The sequence below is a fragment of the Amblyomma maculatum genome, chromosome 11, assembly GCF_055883805.1.
Source record: "Amblyomma maculatum isolate TAMU_Amacu chromosome 11, ASM5588380v1, whole genome shotgun sequence".
Taxonomy (NCBI): Eukaryota; Metazoa; Arthropoda; class Arachnida; order Ixodida; family Ixodidae; genus Amblyomma; species Amblyomma maculatum.
In genome coordinates this window covers 153,747,321-153,766,615 of record NC_139354.1, presented here as the reverse complement: position 1 = coordinate 153,766,615, position 19,295 = coordinate 153,747,321, and the positions used below count along the sequence as shown (strand labels likewise).

Below are 19,295 nucleotides of genomic sequence, written 5' to 3'. Positions count from 1 at the left end.
TCTGTGTCCGGAGGCCATGCATGCTACGTTCGGGTCGTGTCATTGAAGATGAGGCTGAGGAAGTGTGTATGCGTATGGCGCGTTGCTCAGTGCCCGAATGGTTAGCAGCGGTCTGCGCTGTGTGCTGTGCTGTGACGTACTGTGGAGGGTCTTGCCATCTAATATGGATGGGTGAATGGATGGAATATAGGAGCGTCCCCTTTGAAACGGGATGGTGGCAGTAGCTATCATAGTCATTTTTCTCCCTATATATTAATTATTGTTTTAGATTGGTTAACTATACCATCATTCGATTTATTGAATTTCGGTTTCCACATTACTAACAGTATACACTTTTCTGCTTTCAAGCCACCAATCTTCCCGTAGTTTTTTGCTAGCTTCCACCGCCGGTTTATTCACCCGGCCACTGGTATCTCTAAACCCCAGAGCTTCAGGAACAGTGACAGCGCCTGCATCGGCTTCCGGATGGATACCATAATATTTGAGTATAATACGGTCAATTGTTTCACTGGAGTGCCACATACATCACATGAGTATCTTCATTGTTAAATTTCGCTTTGTAGATGCGTCTTCTAAGGCACCCTGATCTAGCTTCAAAAAGTAGGGCACTGCCTCTTGAGTTATCAAAGAAAGCTTCCTTCCTGGTCTGCCTTTTCCACGTTCGGTATAATTCCGCACTCTGTTTCTTTTCCATCGAATGTATTCTATATTTACCTCCTGTGTTTTTCACCTGTTGCTTAACGCTCTTTATTTCATCGTCCTTGTGACCAGTATACCAACTGGTTAGTTACCTAGTTCCTTTCCTCCATTTTGAGTCAACGCTTTTTAGGTATAGGTCCTTAAATACTTTAGCTGCCCATCTGTTACTGTCCAATTTCCTCAGGCGTTGCTCATATAATATTTTACTCTGAGCTTCCGGTACTTCGAAAGATGCCCTGCCCATATCTCACCGTACCGCCTCATTTGTGGTTTTGCCGTCGGCTCCTACTGCTAATCGTCCAACGGCTTTCTGATTTATTTCTAATGTCGAATGTACCTCTAATTTTAGGCACAAAACCGCATTTCCTAAAGTAAGCCCGGACACCATAATTCCTTTCCAAATACCCCTCAAAACCTCACACAAGTTGTATCCCCATAACGCCATATGCTTCATTATCTCGGCATTTCTTCGCCCTTTGGCCTTAAGTGATTGCTCATGCTTTCCAATGTATGCCAATCCTTTGTTTACCCATACCCCGAGATATTTATATTCTGCTACTCTGAGTACTTCATGGCCTTGTATTTTAAGACCCTGATCTGGTGAGCCGTGAAAAATAATCAGACCCGACTTATCTGCGCTAAAACTGCAGCCTAGAGCGTCCCTTTCGTCTTCGCAATAGTTAACTAGAGTGTGCAATTCTTCCAGACTCTCAGCTAGCAGCATAATATCGTCTGGATACATCAAACTGGGGAGGCGCTACCCTACCACCTTTCCCCCTAATCTATACGGCAGGTGAAAATCCTCCGTTCCAGGTTTATCATATAAAGAATGAACAGCAGCGGTGATAGAGGACAACCTTGTCTTAATCATTTTCATACCTTGACAGCTTCCGTACTTCTTATCCCTTCCCATGTAATTTTTATTTTGTTATCCCGGTATATTTCCTGTAAGAACTGTGTTATCTCATAACCGATACCTTCTATTTTAATATGTTTCACAGGAGTTCCCTGTTTACGTTGTCGTACGCCCCGTTTATGTCCAGGAAGGCCTTGATTCTTCTTGATTCCTTGAAGAAGGCTTTCGGACAGAATCAAGAAGCCAGGCAACAAATGAGAGGCCGAAAAGAAACCTGTGCAGGGTATTCCCTATCTGCACAATCTCTCGCACTATTTGATAAAAGTGGCACCCAGCCACGGTGTCCAGCTAACCTTTTCAGCTCCCTGCAAGCTGGCAATATTTGCCCGATGGTGTCAGGAAAGCGTGTCAAAGAGGCCTGTGCTGTAAAGCATCAAAACATGTTCAGCCAGTGCACCGCCAAAGTGGTGTACGAGATTCCGTTGACCTGTGGCAAGGTTTATGTGGGACAGACGGGGAAATGTTTTAATGAGCGGGCTCGAAAGCACAATGAGACTATAAAGAACACGACAGGAGGTAACCTTGCTATACACTGTACCTGCTGTGAAAATTGCCCTCCCAAGTTTCAGGAAACCAAGTTTCTAGCCAAGGCACAGGACAAGACAGAAAGAGAAGACATTCAGGCTTTTTACATTCATCAAAGAAAAGATAAGTGCGTTAGCACGCCTTCTATACTCCTTTCAAAAGACGAACTCTCCTTTTTGAAAGGATATGTGTAGTTCTTTTCACCGTTTTTTCATACGTGTTTTTTTTCTTTCAATGATTTTAGGCGCCTTTTACACGCTGCCGTCCACCTTTTGAATTTTATGCTTTTATCTTTGACTTCTCTCTCATGTCTTCTTTGGTTTTTTAAGCTCTTGTGGTTGCTCGCCCTTATCATTTTCTTGTCTTTATCCATGCGACCTGTCGTTAACCCATGTCGTTTGCCATGATTGAGCTGGTTCAATCCCGTCTAGTTTTTTTTTTTCTGATTTAATGTGGTGGTTATCGCACATTCATGCAGACCAGATATTATAAAAGAGTGCCTGGGTTCCTTTTCTGCTCATTAAATTTGGAAGTTGCTCTTCTGTCCTTTTGTGTCTTTCTTCCTGTGGTGTTTCTTCAGCGTCCAAAAAATCAAGATCATGCACCAACTAACCCGTCAAGAAGTCCTGCTGAATTCAGAGTAATTGTCGAAGTCAGACGTAACAAACAAAACGAACTTTATACACAGCAAGAGACGATACAGAAGAATGCACAAACACTAAAACTGCACAAAAGAGAGGTTCAGAGAAAAACAAACGCTCAGCATGCAGCTACAGAGGTATTCAATAACACATAGGCTTTACAACACAGATAAAACACGAGTCACATAAACAAACACCAAATTGTTTACCGGGCACTGTTGCAGTCCGACGCCTCGAGAGTCAAAACGTGGCCGCCATGCAAGACTAGCGCCGCTCCCTCGCAGGTCCGTGGGCTTGCCAGCAGCGGGTGATCCCGGGAGTCCAGTTGTCGCACTTGCGAACACGCAGCAACCACTAACTGATTGATTGACTGACTACACAAGCGGCGCGGCCTCAATAAATAGGGCGCGCCGCGTCTGTCTGTTACGCCGCGCCAAGGCTAGCGCGCAGACACACTTAGCTTCGCTGGTTGGAGCGCTCTTTTCCTCCCATCGAGCCCCGCGTCGTCATTGGCTAGGACCCATAGAAGGTTCTGAAGACATCTGGCCTCTTCCGAACTGATGAATCACCGTAATCGCCGGTAGATAAGAGGGGGACGACCACACCTACAAAGCTACGCGCGCTCTCGTGCGGGTAAGGAGGCCTTTTCTAGAACTTTGTGGAAATTTCGATGCGGCGCCGCTCGGGCCTCGCACCGCGCCGGCTCAATAAAAACGTGCGCCGATTTCGTGACAATGGGTAAGCACAAATATGCTATCATCTAAGCGCCTACCATTTCTAAAGCCGTTCTGAAGTTCTCCGAGTATCTTGTTACTTTATACCCATGCTTGCACTTTAATTTCACCGCCTGCATGGCCAGCCTGTACATAACATATTTTATGGTAATCAGCCTTAGGATTTTATGTGCATCCTTTCTCCTTTCCCTTTATAAATCAAATTATTTTACTCTGCCGCCAGCTATCCGGAATTTGCTTATTCGTTATGACTGTTTCCAGAGCTTTTAACAACGTTTTCTTACTTTTTGGACAGAGTTCATTAATCAGCTTGATCGGAATTCCATCTATTCCTGTAGATGCGTTTTTAGGAATATTATTTCTGCCTTTTTTTCCAGTTTAGATTGGCCAGTTTTAAGCTGCTTTGTTTCTGCTATCTTGTGTTGCCTCCTGATTTGCGAAGATTACCCTATCGTCGCTCATAAATGACTAGTCTATAATTGATGTAATGTAGTTCACTGCGTTGTCTCCCTCTAAACAATTTCTCTCGTTATCTTGAATCCGGTCCTGCTTGCTTTCATTCTTTTTACGTAGCCAGCTTATATGGTTCCAGAATTTTCGTGCTCCGCCTCTAGTGGCATCGTGTATGTCTGCCACCCATAGATCGGTGGACTGCTTTATTTTGTTTAGGACGAAGGCCTGTACATCAAGTTTCGTTTGTCAATATGATTTCTATCTTTGGTCGATTTCCTCCGGAGATACTTGTGCTTTCTTCACCTCTCGGTGTACCCTTGAAGCAGCCCGTCGTTTTTCAACTGCTTTTCTGATGTCCTTATTCCACGAGCTCCGTGGCTTCCTATTTCCATTCCAGCGGTTTGCTACATTAACGTCCTGCAATTTCCTCCTTATGAGTAGGTCTACCTTTTCATAATGCCAGCCTTCCATGGCGCTTTTCTCTATTGCTTCCTCTATTTCTGCTGCTATCTGTGCTATTTGATCGTCGTTTAATTTTGCGTTTACGTTTTGTCTAAGTTCCAGTTCTCTTTTCATCAAGGGCCCCATCTGCAGACTAATACGTTTATGATCACTTCCCAGACTACAATTCTATTCTTCGTCTATTTACATTTTTGTGACCTTGCTATAAAGTCCCTGCTACATTAGACAGTAGTCAATGTTCGTCTGGCTGTTGCGGAATTCCCACGTGATTTGTCCTTCGCATTTTGTTTCTCTATTTACTAGAACTAGGTCGTGTCGCTAACAGAAATCTAGCATTAGCTTCCCGTTACAATCCGTGTATCAATCCAGATCGTCGATGTGGCCGTTCATGTCCCCCAGTAGAATAATATCGGCCCCGTCTCCATACTGGCTTATATCGTCACTGAGACATGCAACAAGATCCTTGTTGTCTTGCCTGCATTGGTGGCCTGTTTCTAACTACCCCTAGCCATGTCCTTATGCCGGAAATTGTTCCTGATACTCATATATGTTCTTTACAAGATAATTCTATTTTTTGTCAATTTGTTCCCTGGTGTATCAACATATCTTAAGAGTTCCTTGGACTGCCAGAAGATCAAATCAGTCGATATTGTCGACCATAAACCCTGACTGCTCATTGGAGGGTCAAATTCTAAAGTTAAAGCTAAAGTTAAAGCTCAGATACTTTGGTCATCTGATGAGAAGAGAGGAGTCGCTGGAGAAAGATTTGATGTTGGGAAAGGTTGAGGGTCGCCGGAGAAGGGGTAGGCAGCGAACGCGTTGATTAGATGGCATCCTCGAGGCACTGCAGATGAAGTTATATGATGTTAGGAAGATAGTGAGAGACCGGAAAGCGTGGCGTGACATGGTCCATAGGGTCACGAAGAGTCGGACACGACTGAACTGAACTGAACTGTATCAACATAACTACCCATCAACCCTTTTTTTTCCGTTCTCGTTCCGTTGTAGCCTTCCTAGACGTAGCCTTCTATAAACGGCGGATCTTCTAGATCCCTGAGATGAGTCTCGCATAGAGCGTACACACCTATTCTGTCATCCTTCAACTGCTGTTCTATCTCTAACCATTTTGCTCTTCCTCGACCTCCTCCTTGCCATTTTTTGGGGCTCAGCCTCCGTTATTACACTTTCTTCTGCTTCACTTCTCTGAGCACGGAGTCCTCGAGGACCCCCTAAAAGAGCTACAGCCCTACCTGCCAGGCGCCAGCCGATCTCTGCTCCCACCCTTCTGTTAAAATGAATGCCATCTCGCTGAAAAGCCCTACCAAAACCTGCTTTATCCACCTCCCTGTTTGCCTCAACCACTTCGAAACGCTTCTCCAGGCTTAACTTTTTTATGTCCTGGTTAACTGTCACCACGTCCTTTTCCAGCTTTCCGTTTGATCCTAGCGCCTCCGGTACAGTGCATACAACTATATCGTCAACTCCCTTAGCACAACGTTCCCCCACTCCTGCATCGTCACCATTTAGGACATGGTTTGCCCCGCGGCCCGGCTTCTATCACCATATTGCGCTCTGCGGAATTTTTCAACAGCCTAGTTTTACTCTCTGTCAGCACTGCCCTCATTGTAATTCCTGGGAAGGTTCCAACTGACACTCGCTTATCACCCTTTACACATTCCAAGGTAACTCGCTTGCACCTGCTCATGTTATCCGGAGATAAGCACCTGTGCATTCTCACTCCCTCTCCCAACTGTTGGCTCCTGGTTTCGGTTATCTGTGTCCTTCTCTCTGGGATTTTCATTTTTCATTTTTCTTTTTTTTTCCGACTTCTTAGTAGCTGCTTCTAAATAGCTATGTTGGTTCGGATCCTCCTGGCCTACTTTGCTGATGCCTTCCCTGCCAGTGCTGGTCTCAGCCATGTGGCCTGCACCGGAATGTCCATCCTCGTTGATTCCAAAAACGAAGTCAGCCATTTTTTTCCGTTTAAGTAAGCTTTCCTAGCAGTTTGTGATTTTCTGCCCTTAACAAACCTACTTGATTTTCTAAATTATCCACACGAGACACTAAACTGCGCTTTTCTCGTTCAGATCTATCTAGGCGTGCACTCATCACGCAACACCGACACAAAAAGTCATTGCCTTCCGCTTCCTCTACATAGTCAAAACGCGTTTCCTTGAGATTCACCTGCGCCTCACACTGAGTACACTTTACCTTCTTTTGATTGCACATCTTAAGCACGTATTAACTGAACTATTTCTACTACGAATTCTCAGAGTATACAAACAGCAAAAGGCAGACACAAAAACGAGTAGCAAACACGCTTTAAAATAAATTCTGCGACTGCCAATAGCCTAGAAAAAAGAATATTTATCTAAACAAAATAGTTACAGAATGAACGCCGAGAAAACCTAGCTGCCCGCACAAAAAATGAGGTAGCTAGGACAAAGAGCTAAAATCTATTCTTTAGGCTGCACTTAACCTAACTAGCTGAAAACGAAATAAAGTTAATAAATGAAAGAACTAATCTATTTCACGCTTTCGGAAGTCCCCGCTCTCGCCATTCCGTCCATTTCCGGTAGCCACGCGCAATAAATAATATCTTTGAAGTGGCGTCACCTTGCGGATTTAGGTGAAATCGTGCATTGGCATCTAGGCGACTATAGAATTTCACACCGTACAGTTCAGCCTCAACAGCTCTGCCCTGTGAAATTTCGTAGTGCTCGGATTTTAAGCATACGTTTTAGTTTGTTTTTTTTTTTCTTTGTGTTAGCTGAAGGTGATGCGAAGTTTAGCGGTTTCTTAATCGCCAGTACTAGGGAAGTCTCGTACGTGATTTCGCCGTGTGCACAGCTCTTCACTCCATGGATCAGCTTGCCTTTTTTGATAATGGAACCAGACAGGGGCCGACGCTGCAAGAGCTCAAAAACCGCTGCAAGTTTTTTGCGAGTGTTATACAGGCGTCCGTATATGCAACGCTGCGCACAACTGTGCCCATGCCGCATCGTGGTTGACATGACTCAGAACGATAGAGCTTTGTTGATAGGTGTATTGTCTCTATTATTAAAACCGAAATACTAAACATTTCACCACAACGTCCTACCAAAGTTATCATAAGATCTAATATTTTTAAAATACGCGGTTCATTTGCTTTTTACTTGCAGAACTACGAAAGCATTGCGAATTCTCAGACGTTCCACGCCACGCTCGCCGATGTCGCCCGCAATTTTCTATATGGCCTATCTGTATGACCTGTTTAGTTATGTTAAATGGTTTAGGGCAGGCAACATATGTGTCGGCGATGCAGGGCAAACGACTAACTCAAGAGGAGGCATGTGAAACGGGAGGCGGCTGAAAATGAGGAGGCCGTCTGCGTGCATAACATCGCTATAGCTGGCATACGGTTGGGTTACATCAGCGAAACCAGAGTCTTTTTTTGTCGCAGAGTGTGGGTCAGGTCAGTTTGATAATGACAATGATGAATACGTAAACATTCCGAGTTCACGTTTTTGTCGCAGCGTCAGCGCCAGAATTGCCTGTTCCCCATGCATCTTTAGTAAATCTTTTCCCATTCTTCGGCCGCTTCCGAAATGGGAGTGCATACCTTATAAAGGTGCGCAAATTTAAGCTTCATTCATTGCCCACTCTAGGTCGTACGCGTCGCTGCAGGCACCTCCAGTTATTACCACTATTCGAGCACAAGTTAGCAACTATTGCCGATGCATGTGTTTCATTTAGCGTGAATCTCGTTTTGTACAACGTTTCGAAATCTCCTACAGATTTCAGATCATGTTCTTTCAATAGTAGAGGAAACTTTTGGAACCTGCTTATTCTGAGCCTATCTTCCTCTCTGCAAATATCTGTAGATAATCTCACTGACTGAAATATCTGAAAATCCTAAGAATGCTCTACTCAGTGGTCTCGGCTGTGACGCAGTGCCATTTACGAGGTCTGAGTGAAATGATGATGACTAATAAACAATAATAATAATAATAATATAAAAATATTATTAATAAATAAATAATATGAATAAATATGATGACTGGTGTCGGGCTCTCGTCACATATAGGGTTTAAACTTGGGCCTGTTGGAAAGCATCTGAAATCATATTTGCTAGCGCTTCTTTAACACACAAGAAGAATGAACGCATATGAACAGGGCTGACGCTAGAGTCAGTCAGACGGCATTAAAAACAATCGCTCACCCTTGGGCAAACACGCGGGCTGAAAGCCACTCTCGAGCAAGTGTCGACGCGTCCGGTCGCACATCGAGCCAACGTGGCACACGCCGAGAGGGACCATCGTGCATGACATGGCCGGCCACTCGGTTCAATGCATGGTCCTGCCGGACGCTGCGCAGAAGAAAGGAACTGCCTACCGCTAGTGCACTTATTTTAAAATGTACGCCCTTGTATTTATACGTTTAGAAAATCACGCCAGATGCATAACTTGCCATACAGGATGAAGAAAAAAAGACACTGCGTCTGCTCGAGGCGCCGCTCTACCGTAGATACCAAGCATTTGAAATGACAAAAACCTGCAGAAATAGCCCAACTATATGCTTTAGCAGAAAAACATTCACCATTAAGTACCCTGGCTGTGTATGTGTAGAAAAATTTACATAGAAAGCGACTCTAGATCCACCAACATGCGCACAAATATGCCGTAGCTACAGATTATTTTTGAGGTATTGAAGGTCATATGTTTGCGTAATTCATGAAATCACGGGAGCCTTGCAAGCTTGAGAAATATAAGAAATACCGAAACCAACTGAATAGAGAATTGCGAACTGCTAAGCTAAGCTATTTTAGTAATGCGTTTTCAGAGGGGTCCAATAGAAGTGTTCACAACTACTGGGACCAATTAAACAAATTACTAAATCGCACCTCAAAAACTACTATTACGTCAATAATGAAAGATGGTATACCAATAAGTGGGGAGGAACTGTGTAATGAATTTAATAATTACTTTGTGAACATAAACAAAACATTATGCTGTCCTACTGACACACCTGTGGGTTACGTGTATAATACACCATGCCTTCCGGAATCCCTGATCATGTATCCCACTGATGAAGGTGAAATTGTGACAGTGTTTAGAAATCTAAGAAACAGGAGAGCCGAAGATAAAGATGGCTTTCAGGTCAATCCCTTCAAGTTTGTAGACATACTAGCTCCAATACTAATGCATATTTATAATCTATCTATTGAATCTGGCGTGTTTCCAAAAGGAATGCAGGTAGCAAAAGTGGCTGTCATTCACAAAGGTGGTGCTACCTCAGATATGGCTAACTGCGGGCCTATTTTCATTCTTCCGATATTATCCAAAGGTCTCGAAAATATTATTTATGTGAAAATCAATAATTTTCTAGAGAAACATTCAGTTCTGTCAGATAGTGAGTTTGGTTGCAGAAAACAAAGATCCACAGAAATGGCACTAATTAAGCAAAAAGAAATAATAATAAATGCGTTTGAGAAAAAACTCCTTGTACTAGGAATATATGTTTAATTTTCAAAGGCATTTGACCTGCTTAATAATGATTTAATAGTACATAAACTCAATAACTATGGAATTAGAGGTAACAGCTTATCTTTAATTGAATCATACCTAAAATATCGTAAACAAATGGTCTCCCTTAATCACACTATATCAACCCCGCAAGCTATCCTCTCTGGTGTACCACAAGGCAGCATTCTGGGCCCCCTATTATTTAATATTTACATTATTGATATATTTTCTGCTCCCCTTCCAGTAAACATAATAGCGTATGCAGACCACCTTGCAGTGCTTTCCTCAGGTAACACCGAAACAGACCTACTAGAACACGGTAATCAGTTTTTAGAATTCCTGCGTCAATGATCCTTTACGAACTACCTAAGGGTAAACATCACGAAGACCAAAGCACTAATACGTCGATCCAAGAACAAAATGGCAGGTGCAAATTTTGTATTTTGGTTAGCAAACAAAAAAATTGAGGTCGTGCCAGATGTAAAATGTCTTGGTGGTGTTTGAACGGAATTAATTGGGATAAATATACTGAGAATATCTGCGCTAAAATGAACAGAATTAATGGCATCCTATGCCGCCTGAGGCACATACTTCCGCCTAGAGTGAAAATATTACTTTACAATGCAATTATATTTCCACATATAATTTATTGTCTCGTGGTCTGGGGGACAACCACCAAGCAAAACCAAACGACAATTCTAACGGCGCAAACACGAGCAATTAGATGTATAGCTAACGTGCCGTGGCGTACTCATACGGGTTCCTACTTTGCAAGGTTCAATATTTTATGTATTAATTTTATTTATCTATGAAATACTGCAGACATGTCGCATGTCCAAGCAGGAGAGGGAGGGTACATAAGTGACAGTATTTCAGACATCAGAAAGCGCAAAAAGGCTAGCAAGAGAAAGCAGTTATACAATCTATGCATTATTTTTGAATAACATAGCAAGTACATGATGCAATGAGACAAAATAACAAAATGCACTGCACCAAACAGCTACAGTACATCAATCAAAGAGGGTGAAAGAATTCAGAACTTGGGTGTAGAGCATTCCATTCAAACACTGTTCGTGGAAAAAAGAGTATGTATATGTGTCGGTGCACGCAAAAAATGGAAGCTAGACAGAAGCTGTGCTTATGGCGTGAGGGTTGGGTGGAATCTTTGGCGATATAGTTTTCGGGTCGGATACCTAGTCGAGAGAAATATAGTGACTGCAAGAATCTGAGACGGGCTTTCTTTCTTCTATCTACCAGTAGTTCCAATTGTGCAAGCTGCAACATAGCGGACGGAGAGTCGAGGCGCCTATACCGATTGAAGATAAAGCGAGCCGCAAGGCATATTTTTTCGAGTTTTGGGACGTCGTCTGTTGTATAGGGGTCCCATGCGATGCAAGCATATTCGAGGCTTGGCCTTACTATAAATTTGTATGCTTTCAACCTCAGTGCACTAGTACAGCTGGCCATACGAGACTTGAGAAAACAAAGCTTCCTACGGGCGGAATAACATATATTGTCTAAGTTATTTGCCCATTTCATGCAGGAGGATATTTTGACACCTAGATACTTATACTCATTTACCTCTTTGATTGCATTATTATTGATATAGTATTCAAACTTTAATTGGTTAATTTTTTTACTCACATTGATAGCAACAGTTTTATGGAAGTTGATAACCATTTCCCATTTGTCGCACTATTCTTGCTAACAGCTGTAGGTTAGAGTTCAAAACGAACTGATCATCAACTGTTTTGATTGACTTAAAGAAAATACAGTCATCAGCAAACAACTTAACACGCACAGACGGTGCTAGAGCTTTAACGAGATTATTTATATAAATATTGAACAGTACTGGGCCCAAGACCGATCCCTGACGCACACCTGAGTAGACCTCTAAGAAGCGAGAATTGGCCCCATTGATGTCAACAAATTGCTTCCGGTTTGCTAAGTATGATGTAATCCAGTTAAATATTTGGGGCGGGACGCCTATTGTTTTCATTTTAGTTATCAGCTTATTATGGGGAACTCTATCGAAAACCTTCGAATAGTCTAAAAAAATCATGTCCACCTGACCCTCACTATCAAGTACTTTAGCAAGTTCATCTACAGTGACCACAAGTTGGGTTGTAGGCAAAAATCCTCGTCGGAAGCCATGTTGAGCATTAGTTAGAATCCCTGATTGCTCTAAGAAATTGTTCAGGTAGGTCGTAAGTACGTGTTCGAGAAATTTGCAGCAAGAAAAAATTAATGGAATTGGGTGGTAATTACTGACTTGCATTCGACTACCACTTTTAAGAATCGGAACCACACGGGATATTTTCCATTCATCTGGCACAATACCAGATTCAAAAGACTTGTTAAATATTATAACTGCGCTATTATTTGAGCGTAAGTTTTGAGAAAAGCAGTGGGAATGTTACCGGGACCGGCTGATTTCTTCGGGTCTAAGCGCAATAGCAGTTCTAGGATTCCTTCCCTGCTAATAGTTATAGCCGTGTGAGAGTCAGTGGGGGATCGGTGGTCGAACGCCTCATTAGGTTTAGTAAAGACACTTTGGAAATACGTATTGAAAGCATCTGTGATCAGCTTTTTGTCTGTAACAGGGGTGTCGTTTACTACTATTTTGTCAAATTTTCGATCTGCTTTGTTCGAGAGAAACTGCCAAAATTTACTGGGATGTTCGGTAACAAAATGGGTGTCTGGTTAAAGTAGCGCTCTCTAGATGCACGTATTTTTGCTGAAGGTGTAGCTTTTAGGCTGCTAATGGTGGAAGTGGTGGGCTGCATTTTTTTTCTGCAACGTTTAAGTTTACGTTTGATGTGGATTATTTCTCTTGTTATACACGGGTTCATTCTGTCTACCCTCTTTTTCTTGTCTGGAACGAAGCTGTGAAGGCAACATTGGCATAGAGGCTTAATCTTTGCCCAAAATGTGTTAACATCCCTGATGCCAAATGGCTGTAGCGAGTATCCTAAATAGGAAACAATACTTGGATGATCCGCTAAGGCAAAATTTTTTACTGTTACAAACTTGGAAGCAATCTTCTCAGCGCTGCGCGGGAGGGAAAAACTGAAAACTACTAGTTTATGGTCAGATATTCCATGATGAACTTCAGTGGCATAATGTGTTATGCCACTTGAACAAAGGATTAAGTCTAACACTGACGCCGTTGATTCGGTTACACGAGTGGGGAGTAAAACGACCTGTTTTAGATTATACGCTTGTAAGATGTCGAGCAGGGTTTCTGCACTCTGTACTTCACGTCCGCCTGAAGTCAGCGATTTCCAATTGATATCTGGTAGATTAAAATCGCCAGCTATTATCATTTTATGCCTTCTGTATCTTTCTAGCTCATCGTACTGCTTTAACATAAAGCCATGGGGAACTCCAGGAGGCCTGCAGACACCAACTATAACGATAGTGTTACCATAAAAGTCGATTCGGCACAACACGCTTTCATGATCACTGTCGATTGATGGGAGTATGTGAGATGACAATCCGCTTTTAACTAAAATCGCAACACCGCCTCCCTTCGACAAGCGGTCCTTGCGGTAGCAAGTGTATTAAGGTGGGAAAGATACAAAAGTCAGGTATATCAGGCTGTAGCCATGTTTCAGAGAGTACCACCACGTGAAGATGGTTGGAAAGTAAAACATGCTCATTCTGTTCCTGTTTATTGCACACACTTCGCGCATTTAAACAAATTAATCCAAAAACTTTTTCGCCGACGGCCCCTTCTGCGTAACGGCGTCATGGTTCCTTCTGCTGTTTCGTCCTGCGCAACAGCACTCTGCAGTTCTTAGCATCGTCTCAGGCATACAGTTCGTCGCTTATCAGTAGTTTGTCATGGACTAACTTTCCTTTATCGCCAGGTTGGCCATCGGCTTCAACGGATTGCCATAGCTTTTTTCTTTTTTGCAGTGTGGCGTATGAGTAATCATGAGACACGGACACCCCAGAATCCTTCAGTTTGGAACAGTTTTGGAAAATTGCAAGTTTTTCGTTGTAATTAAACAAGCGAATAATGACTGGCCGAGGTCGATTCTTGCGAGGCTTGCCAATTCGATGTATACGTTCGACCGAGCTAACTGACACGCCGAGTTTTTCATGGCATATTTCCTGGATTATCTTTTCTTCTAAATCAGCTCTTGATTCGTTTGGACTTTCTTTTACACCGAACACTATGACGTTGTTCCGGCGTGCGCGATCCTCGTACTCTGTCATTTTTTTTTTCTCTTGCGCAGCCAGGGCCTTTTCCAAACATTTCACAGATTCTTCAAGTTGCCTTATGCTTTCTTCGTTAACTTTGCACAATTACAGAACCTCGTCCAGTTTTGATAGTTTTGAGTTTATCGCGGAGAGTGTTGAATCACGAGACTTATTAGTTTCTTTCATCTCTTTGAGCTCAGCCAGAATAGTCTCCAGTTGCTCCTTTTGCGACGGACCGGGGTCGGCCTCAACGTCCCTGCACTTGAGAATTAGTAGAACGGATCAACAGTCAACAAGCATAAATAGACACTTCCATGAAAATAGACACTTCCACTGACATGAAAATCTCAGAGTTATTCCCGTTCAAGTTAATTTCTATGTATAAAAACACTGTTTCAACTAAGAATGAGTTCTTCCTATCAAGTCTCAACTTGACTCGTTCGATTCCATCTTACAATACACGGAACAAAATGTCATGGTCCGTACCTTTCTGCTGCACTACATACGGTAAGCAGTCACGGACATACAATCGACCCCATTTCCTCAACATTCTGCACAAGAACAACATCATACTTGAAAAGACTTCACGGCATTAATTAGTAACACTTATTCCTTTGTTCGAATGTGCATAGTTTTCACATCGTAATTAAAACATATATGTACTGCTTTCTATATCTTCATTCTACTTGATTTGTATCTCGGTTGATTATAAATGCGTTTCTTGTACATAAAAATGTTGAGTAGTTTAGTTTGTCAAATTATGTCGAATGATAATAGAGGCATAACTTTATGCAAATCTTAGTGTATATATTCTGTGGATGTATTTCTTTTGTGCGTGCGAGTGCGCTCTTGCACTTCTGTTGTGATCAGCTGCTGGACTATATACGCCAGTAGAGGGCGCAGGGTGGCTCTCAAGCTGCAACAATGCAGCTTTTTGAATTGCGTCCTCTCTCCTTTGTTACTCATGTAACCTTGTCAGAGTTAATGAAAATATAATTCATATGTGTTCATCTTGGATATTTTGACATCAATCCTGCTCTGATATTTGGTAAGGGAGGGCAGAGGGCGTGTGAATTGCAGTCGACTTCGGATATTGTTTTGTTTTAGTCCTCAGTACTTATGTGACGTTGTAGATCGTTTCACAAAAAGGCAGTTGTTGTGTAACGGGCAGATTTAGTGTCTTCAGTTAAAAAAAGATTTTGCGGGACAATATTAACCACATACATTGATTTTGCGGTCGCTGCTGAGAAATGAAGTAATATTGGCAGTATACTATTCACTAGATGAGTTTGCAGATTGGCAACATCTTCCTTATATTTGCAGCAATAGTGTTATCCAGCGGTAACGGACAAAAAGAGCAGTAGAAATAGTGAATCGGCATACCTGTCACAGTGTGTATGTTACGCAAAAATTATACACATGATATTGCGGGCCAGCTAAGTATTATATCAAATGCTCGATATAGCAATTGTCCCGCGTGATGCATTTTGAAGTGTTAAAATCACAGCTGTTGACTGACACCCAGTTCGCCCCGTACCGCTAACTTGCAGTGTATGGTGGCGATCATCAAAGACGTGTACGACAAGGCCGCCGCAGAACGCGCCGAGAGGGGATCCATGGCCTCGGTGGTGAGCTCTCCCGATGTGAGCCACATCACAAGCGCCATGGACGAGGCACTACTGCACACGGGCAATCGGAACAATGTAGGAGGCGTTGCCGGTCGTGAGCATCTAGCGCCCAGCCCAAAATCGCCCACGCCTGACACGGCTCGAATGCGACAAGACCTCGATATCGCTAAGCAAAGTGGTGGAAATGCAACGGGAAGTAAGAGATCCGAGGTTACCACCAAGGATGTCGAAACAAAGTCACAGAAGAAGAGCACAACAAGAGACAAGGGCACCAGAGAGAAGGAGGCAGCCAAGGAGAAGACCCTGCCGAAGGAAGAGAAGCATTGATGAAGGGGCCGTCACCAGGACGTTGCACAAGACGGTGGACTCGATCAGGCAAAGCTGGTTTAGTTTCTCATTATTTTGCTCAATAAATATTATTGGAGCAAAATAGTTTACAAATGCAGTCTTTGGCTGGACGAGCTCTCTGTTTGGTTAAACGTTAATAGACTAGAAATAAATGTAAACAAAACAAAGTTTGGAACCTTTAAAACCAAAACCAAAGTCACAGACGTAAAAAAGTATTATGTTCCGAAATAATGTCATACAACGTGCTGAGTCTGTGTGTTTCCTCGGAGTCGTATTTATTGAAAAGTTGTGGAATTAGCACGTAAACTCTGTGCGGTTGAAAGTCGCACGCTCCATTGGTATAATCAATACATTTAGGTCTGTTCTCCCAATCTGGTTAAAGAAACAACTTTATTTTGCTCTTGTACAATCTCATCTTCATTACTGCCTTCTGGTTTGGGGTAGCACATCTGACACAAATTGGAAATCACTCTCTTACAAAAAAGAGCAATTAGAATCATCTCTGATATTCCATATCTAGAGACCACAGTTCCACATTGGGGTAACTTAAAGATAATTAATATTTATAAACTAATCACACTGCTGCTGGCCAGTCATGCTCACCACTTGTTTTACATGGGGACACTTGCACACATCATGCACACTGTCGAACACCAGAACTACGAACTAGGAAATTATTCTGTCAGGCCACCAAGAATAAGAACAAATTATGGCTCTCAAGCTACATTGCACCAGATAAAAACTTATCTCAATTCTAGCAAAGAAATAAGAGATCTCATTCATAAATGCAGAAACGAGCGCTTATGCAGGAAAAAAGTAGCAGACATGCTTTCAGGAGAACCCTTATAAACTTATACTAATAAAAGCGTGTCTAATAAATGTTGAAAGTGTCTTTTGAACTTCTGTCAACATATCTTTGATGTCCCTATGGTAATTTGCCTTTGTAATTCGTGTATGTTCATTTCACATGTTCTATTACTGTTGCACATATTACGCTGTGTGGCTGCGCCAGGTGCACCAAGGGGGATGGGTCTCGTCAGGCTTGCATGCCTTTCGCCCTGCCCTTTTTGCCCCTCAATTATGTACACATACTTGAAATAAACATTTTTCCTTCCTTCCTTTCTTCATAGGGCGTTAAATATTGTTACGGACGACAAGGAAGAAGAAGATATTGTCACGTAGCCGTTTAGGCCCGTAACCAAAAGGTCGGTTTTTAATGGGGGATTGGTCTAACAGGCACAAGAGAGCAGGTCCAGACCACCGAGAGACAGCAGCCAACTTCAGCCTCTTCTAATCGAACGGCACGGGGCCACTTCTTCAAGTCCTCGCACGAGACTCGCGATGAGCAGTCGCCTAGCGGCTTTTAATGTACACGCTACCATTTTACCCCTCTAAAAAAATAAACCTCAACTTGATGAATTCGAAAGAAATAGAGGAACATAAATAAAGGAAGAAACATGCGGTAAGCTGTGCGCTTATTTTCTCACGAAAAGTACGGCTTCATGCGCAGGACGTGAACAAGTCCGGGTTTCTGCTGGCGACGAGTAGTAGAAAAGCCATCCGGAAGCACTTTGTACGAGACGTCATTCAGCTGAAGGAGCACTTTGCATGGGCCAAAGTACTGTTTTAGAAGCTTCTCGGATAGTCCACGACTTCCAATCTGAGTCCCGGCTCGAAAGTCGCTACACGGTGGCGGTGATCATAACGCTGGGCGTCTCGACTTTGCTGGTTCCCGATGCGTGCCCTCGCCAGCTGTCGCGCTTCTTCTCCGCGTTGAGTAAACTCCTCGGCGCCAACTTCGAGGCCACGGCCGTCATGGGCAATATGGCTTCCAGCACTGTCAAAACTTCGGGGCCATACAATACGGCGTCATTTGCATTGTGTTCTGCGGCTCCGTGTTTCAACATCCACGTACATGGGCATCATGTCGGCGAGAGTTTTGTTCATTTGTGGATGGTAGGCGGTTGACGTGCGATGGGTAGTGCCGCTCAGCTGCTTGACCGATTCTAGTAGCTTGGTGGTGAAAGCAGTTCCTCGGTCCGTTATTATAACTGTCGGTGCGACGTGCCTCAGGACGATGCTTTCGATTAAAAATTTCGCCGCCTCGATTGCCGTGTCGTGCTGGAGGGCCTTTTTAACAGCGTAACACGTGAGGTAATCTGTAGCGACAATTACTCACCTGTTGCCAGAATCAAAATTTGGAAAAGTACCAAAAAGATCCATGCCAACTTGTTCAAATGAGTATCTTGGCACTTAAACAGGATGCAGTAACCCTGCCGGTTTGTTTTCCATCGCTGGCAATCATGGCATGTTCGCACGTAATGTGGTATTTCAGACGCAAGGTTTGGCCAGTAATAGCTCTTCGTAAATCCGGCCAGAGTTCGAGCACACCCCAGGTGACCCGCGGTGGGCTCGTCATGACATGCCTGCAAGATTTCTTCGCAAAGAGACTCTGGTACGACGAGGAGATACTCTCCTCCCGTCGGAGCGAAGTTGATCTTGTATAAAACATTGTTTCACATGCAAAACGATGACTACGCTCTGGCGAAGAGACGGGGAACCTCTTTAGTACCCATTTCCAGAAAATCGATAAGTGGTGCGAGAGCCGGGTCGTCACGTTGCTGCTGCGAAACAGTGAGCGCGTCGACGGCTGCGATAAGGGGAAAGTCTGGTTTTTCGTCTTCCCGCGCAGACTTTACAGGTGAACGGGACAACCAGTCGGCGTCGTTGTGCTGACGTCCAGACTTATACACGATGGTCATGTCGAAATCCATCGTGCAAGGCATCTGCAGAGTGATGTTAAGTTCGTGTTCGGCAGGTACAGAAGCAGTGAGGAAACAGTAGACGATGATCTGATGATGGTCAGGAGGAGATATATATTTACAGAAGCAAAATATTATACATTGGCAAACAGTTACAGTAACAAGAGACACACAGACAACTGCAACTTAAGACAAAATAGACTCTCACACAAAGTCACTCTACAAGCCCTTACTTTTCTACCGAGCATTTCGGTTAAAGCCTAGGGGGTGTAAATACCTGCTAAACACGGAGCCTCAATTTTGACTGTCGAACATGGTCCGAGGACCGCTTTTTGATACCAGACATCAACAAAGACCCAAGGGCGGTCACCTTAGGTGATCCGCCCCGAAAACGAAGCAGCCAATCAAATTATT

At 43.3% G+C, this 19,295-nt stretch overlaps 1 protein-coding gene across 1 annotated transcript in view; it reads left to right on the top strand.

The window, feature by feature from the left end:
- Positions 1 to 16,956, top strand: part of LOC146175205 (cytoglobin-1-like) — a 39,745-nt gene extending 22,789 nt beyond the window's left edge. Inside the window, exon 2 of the mRNA XM_084583704.1 lies at positions 15,694 to 16,956. Coding sequence (XP_084439830.1) covers positions 15,694 to 16,098 — 405 coding nt within the window. The 3' untranslated portion in view covers positions 16,099 to 16,956. The remainder of the gene's footprint in view (positions 1 to 15,693) is intronic.
- The last annotated feature ends 2,339 nt before the right edge of the window (positions 16,957 to 19,295 follow it).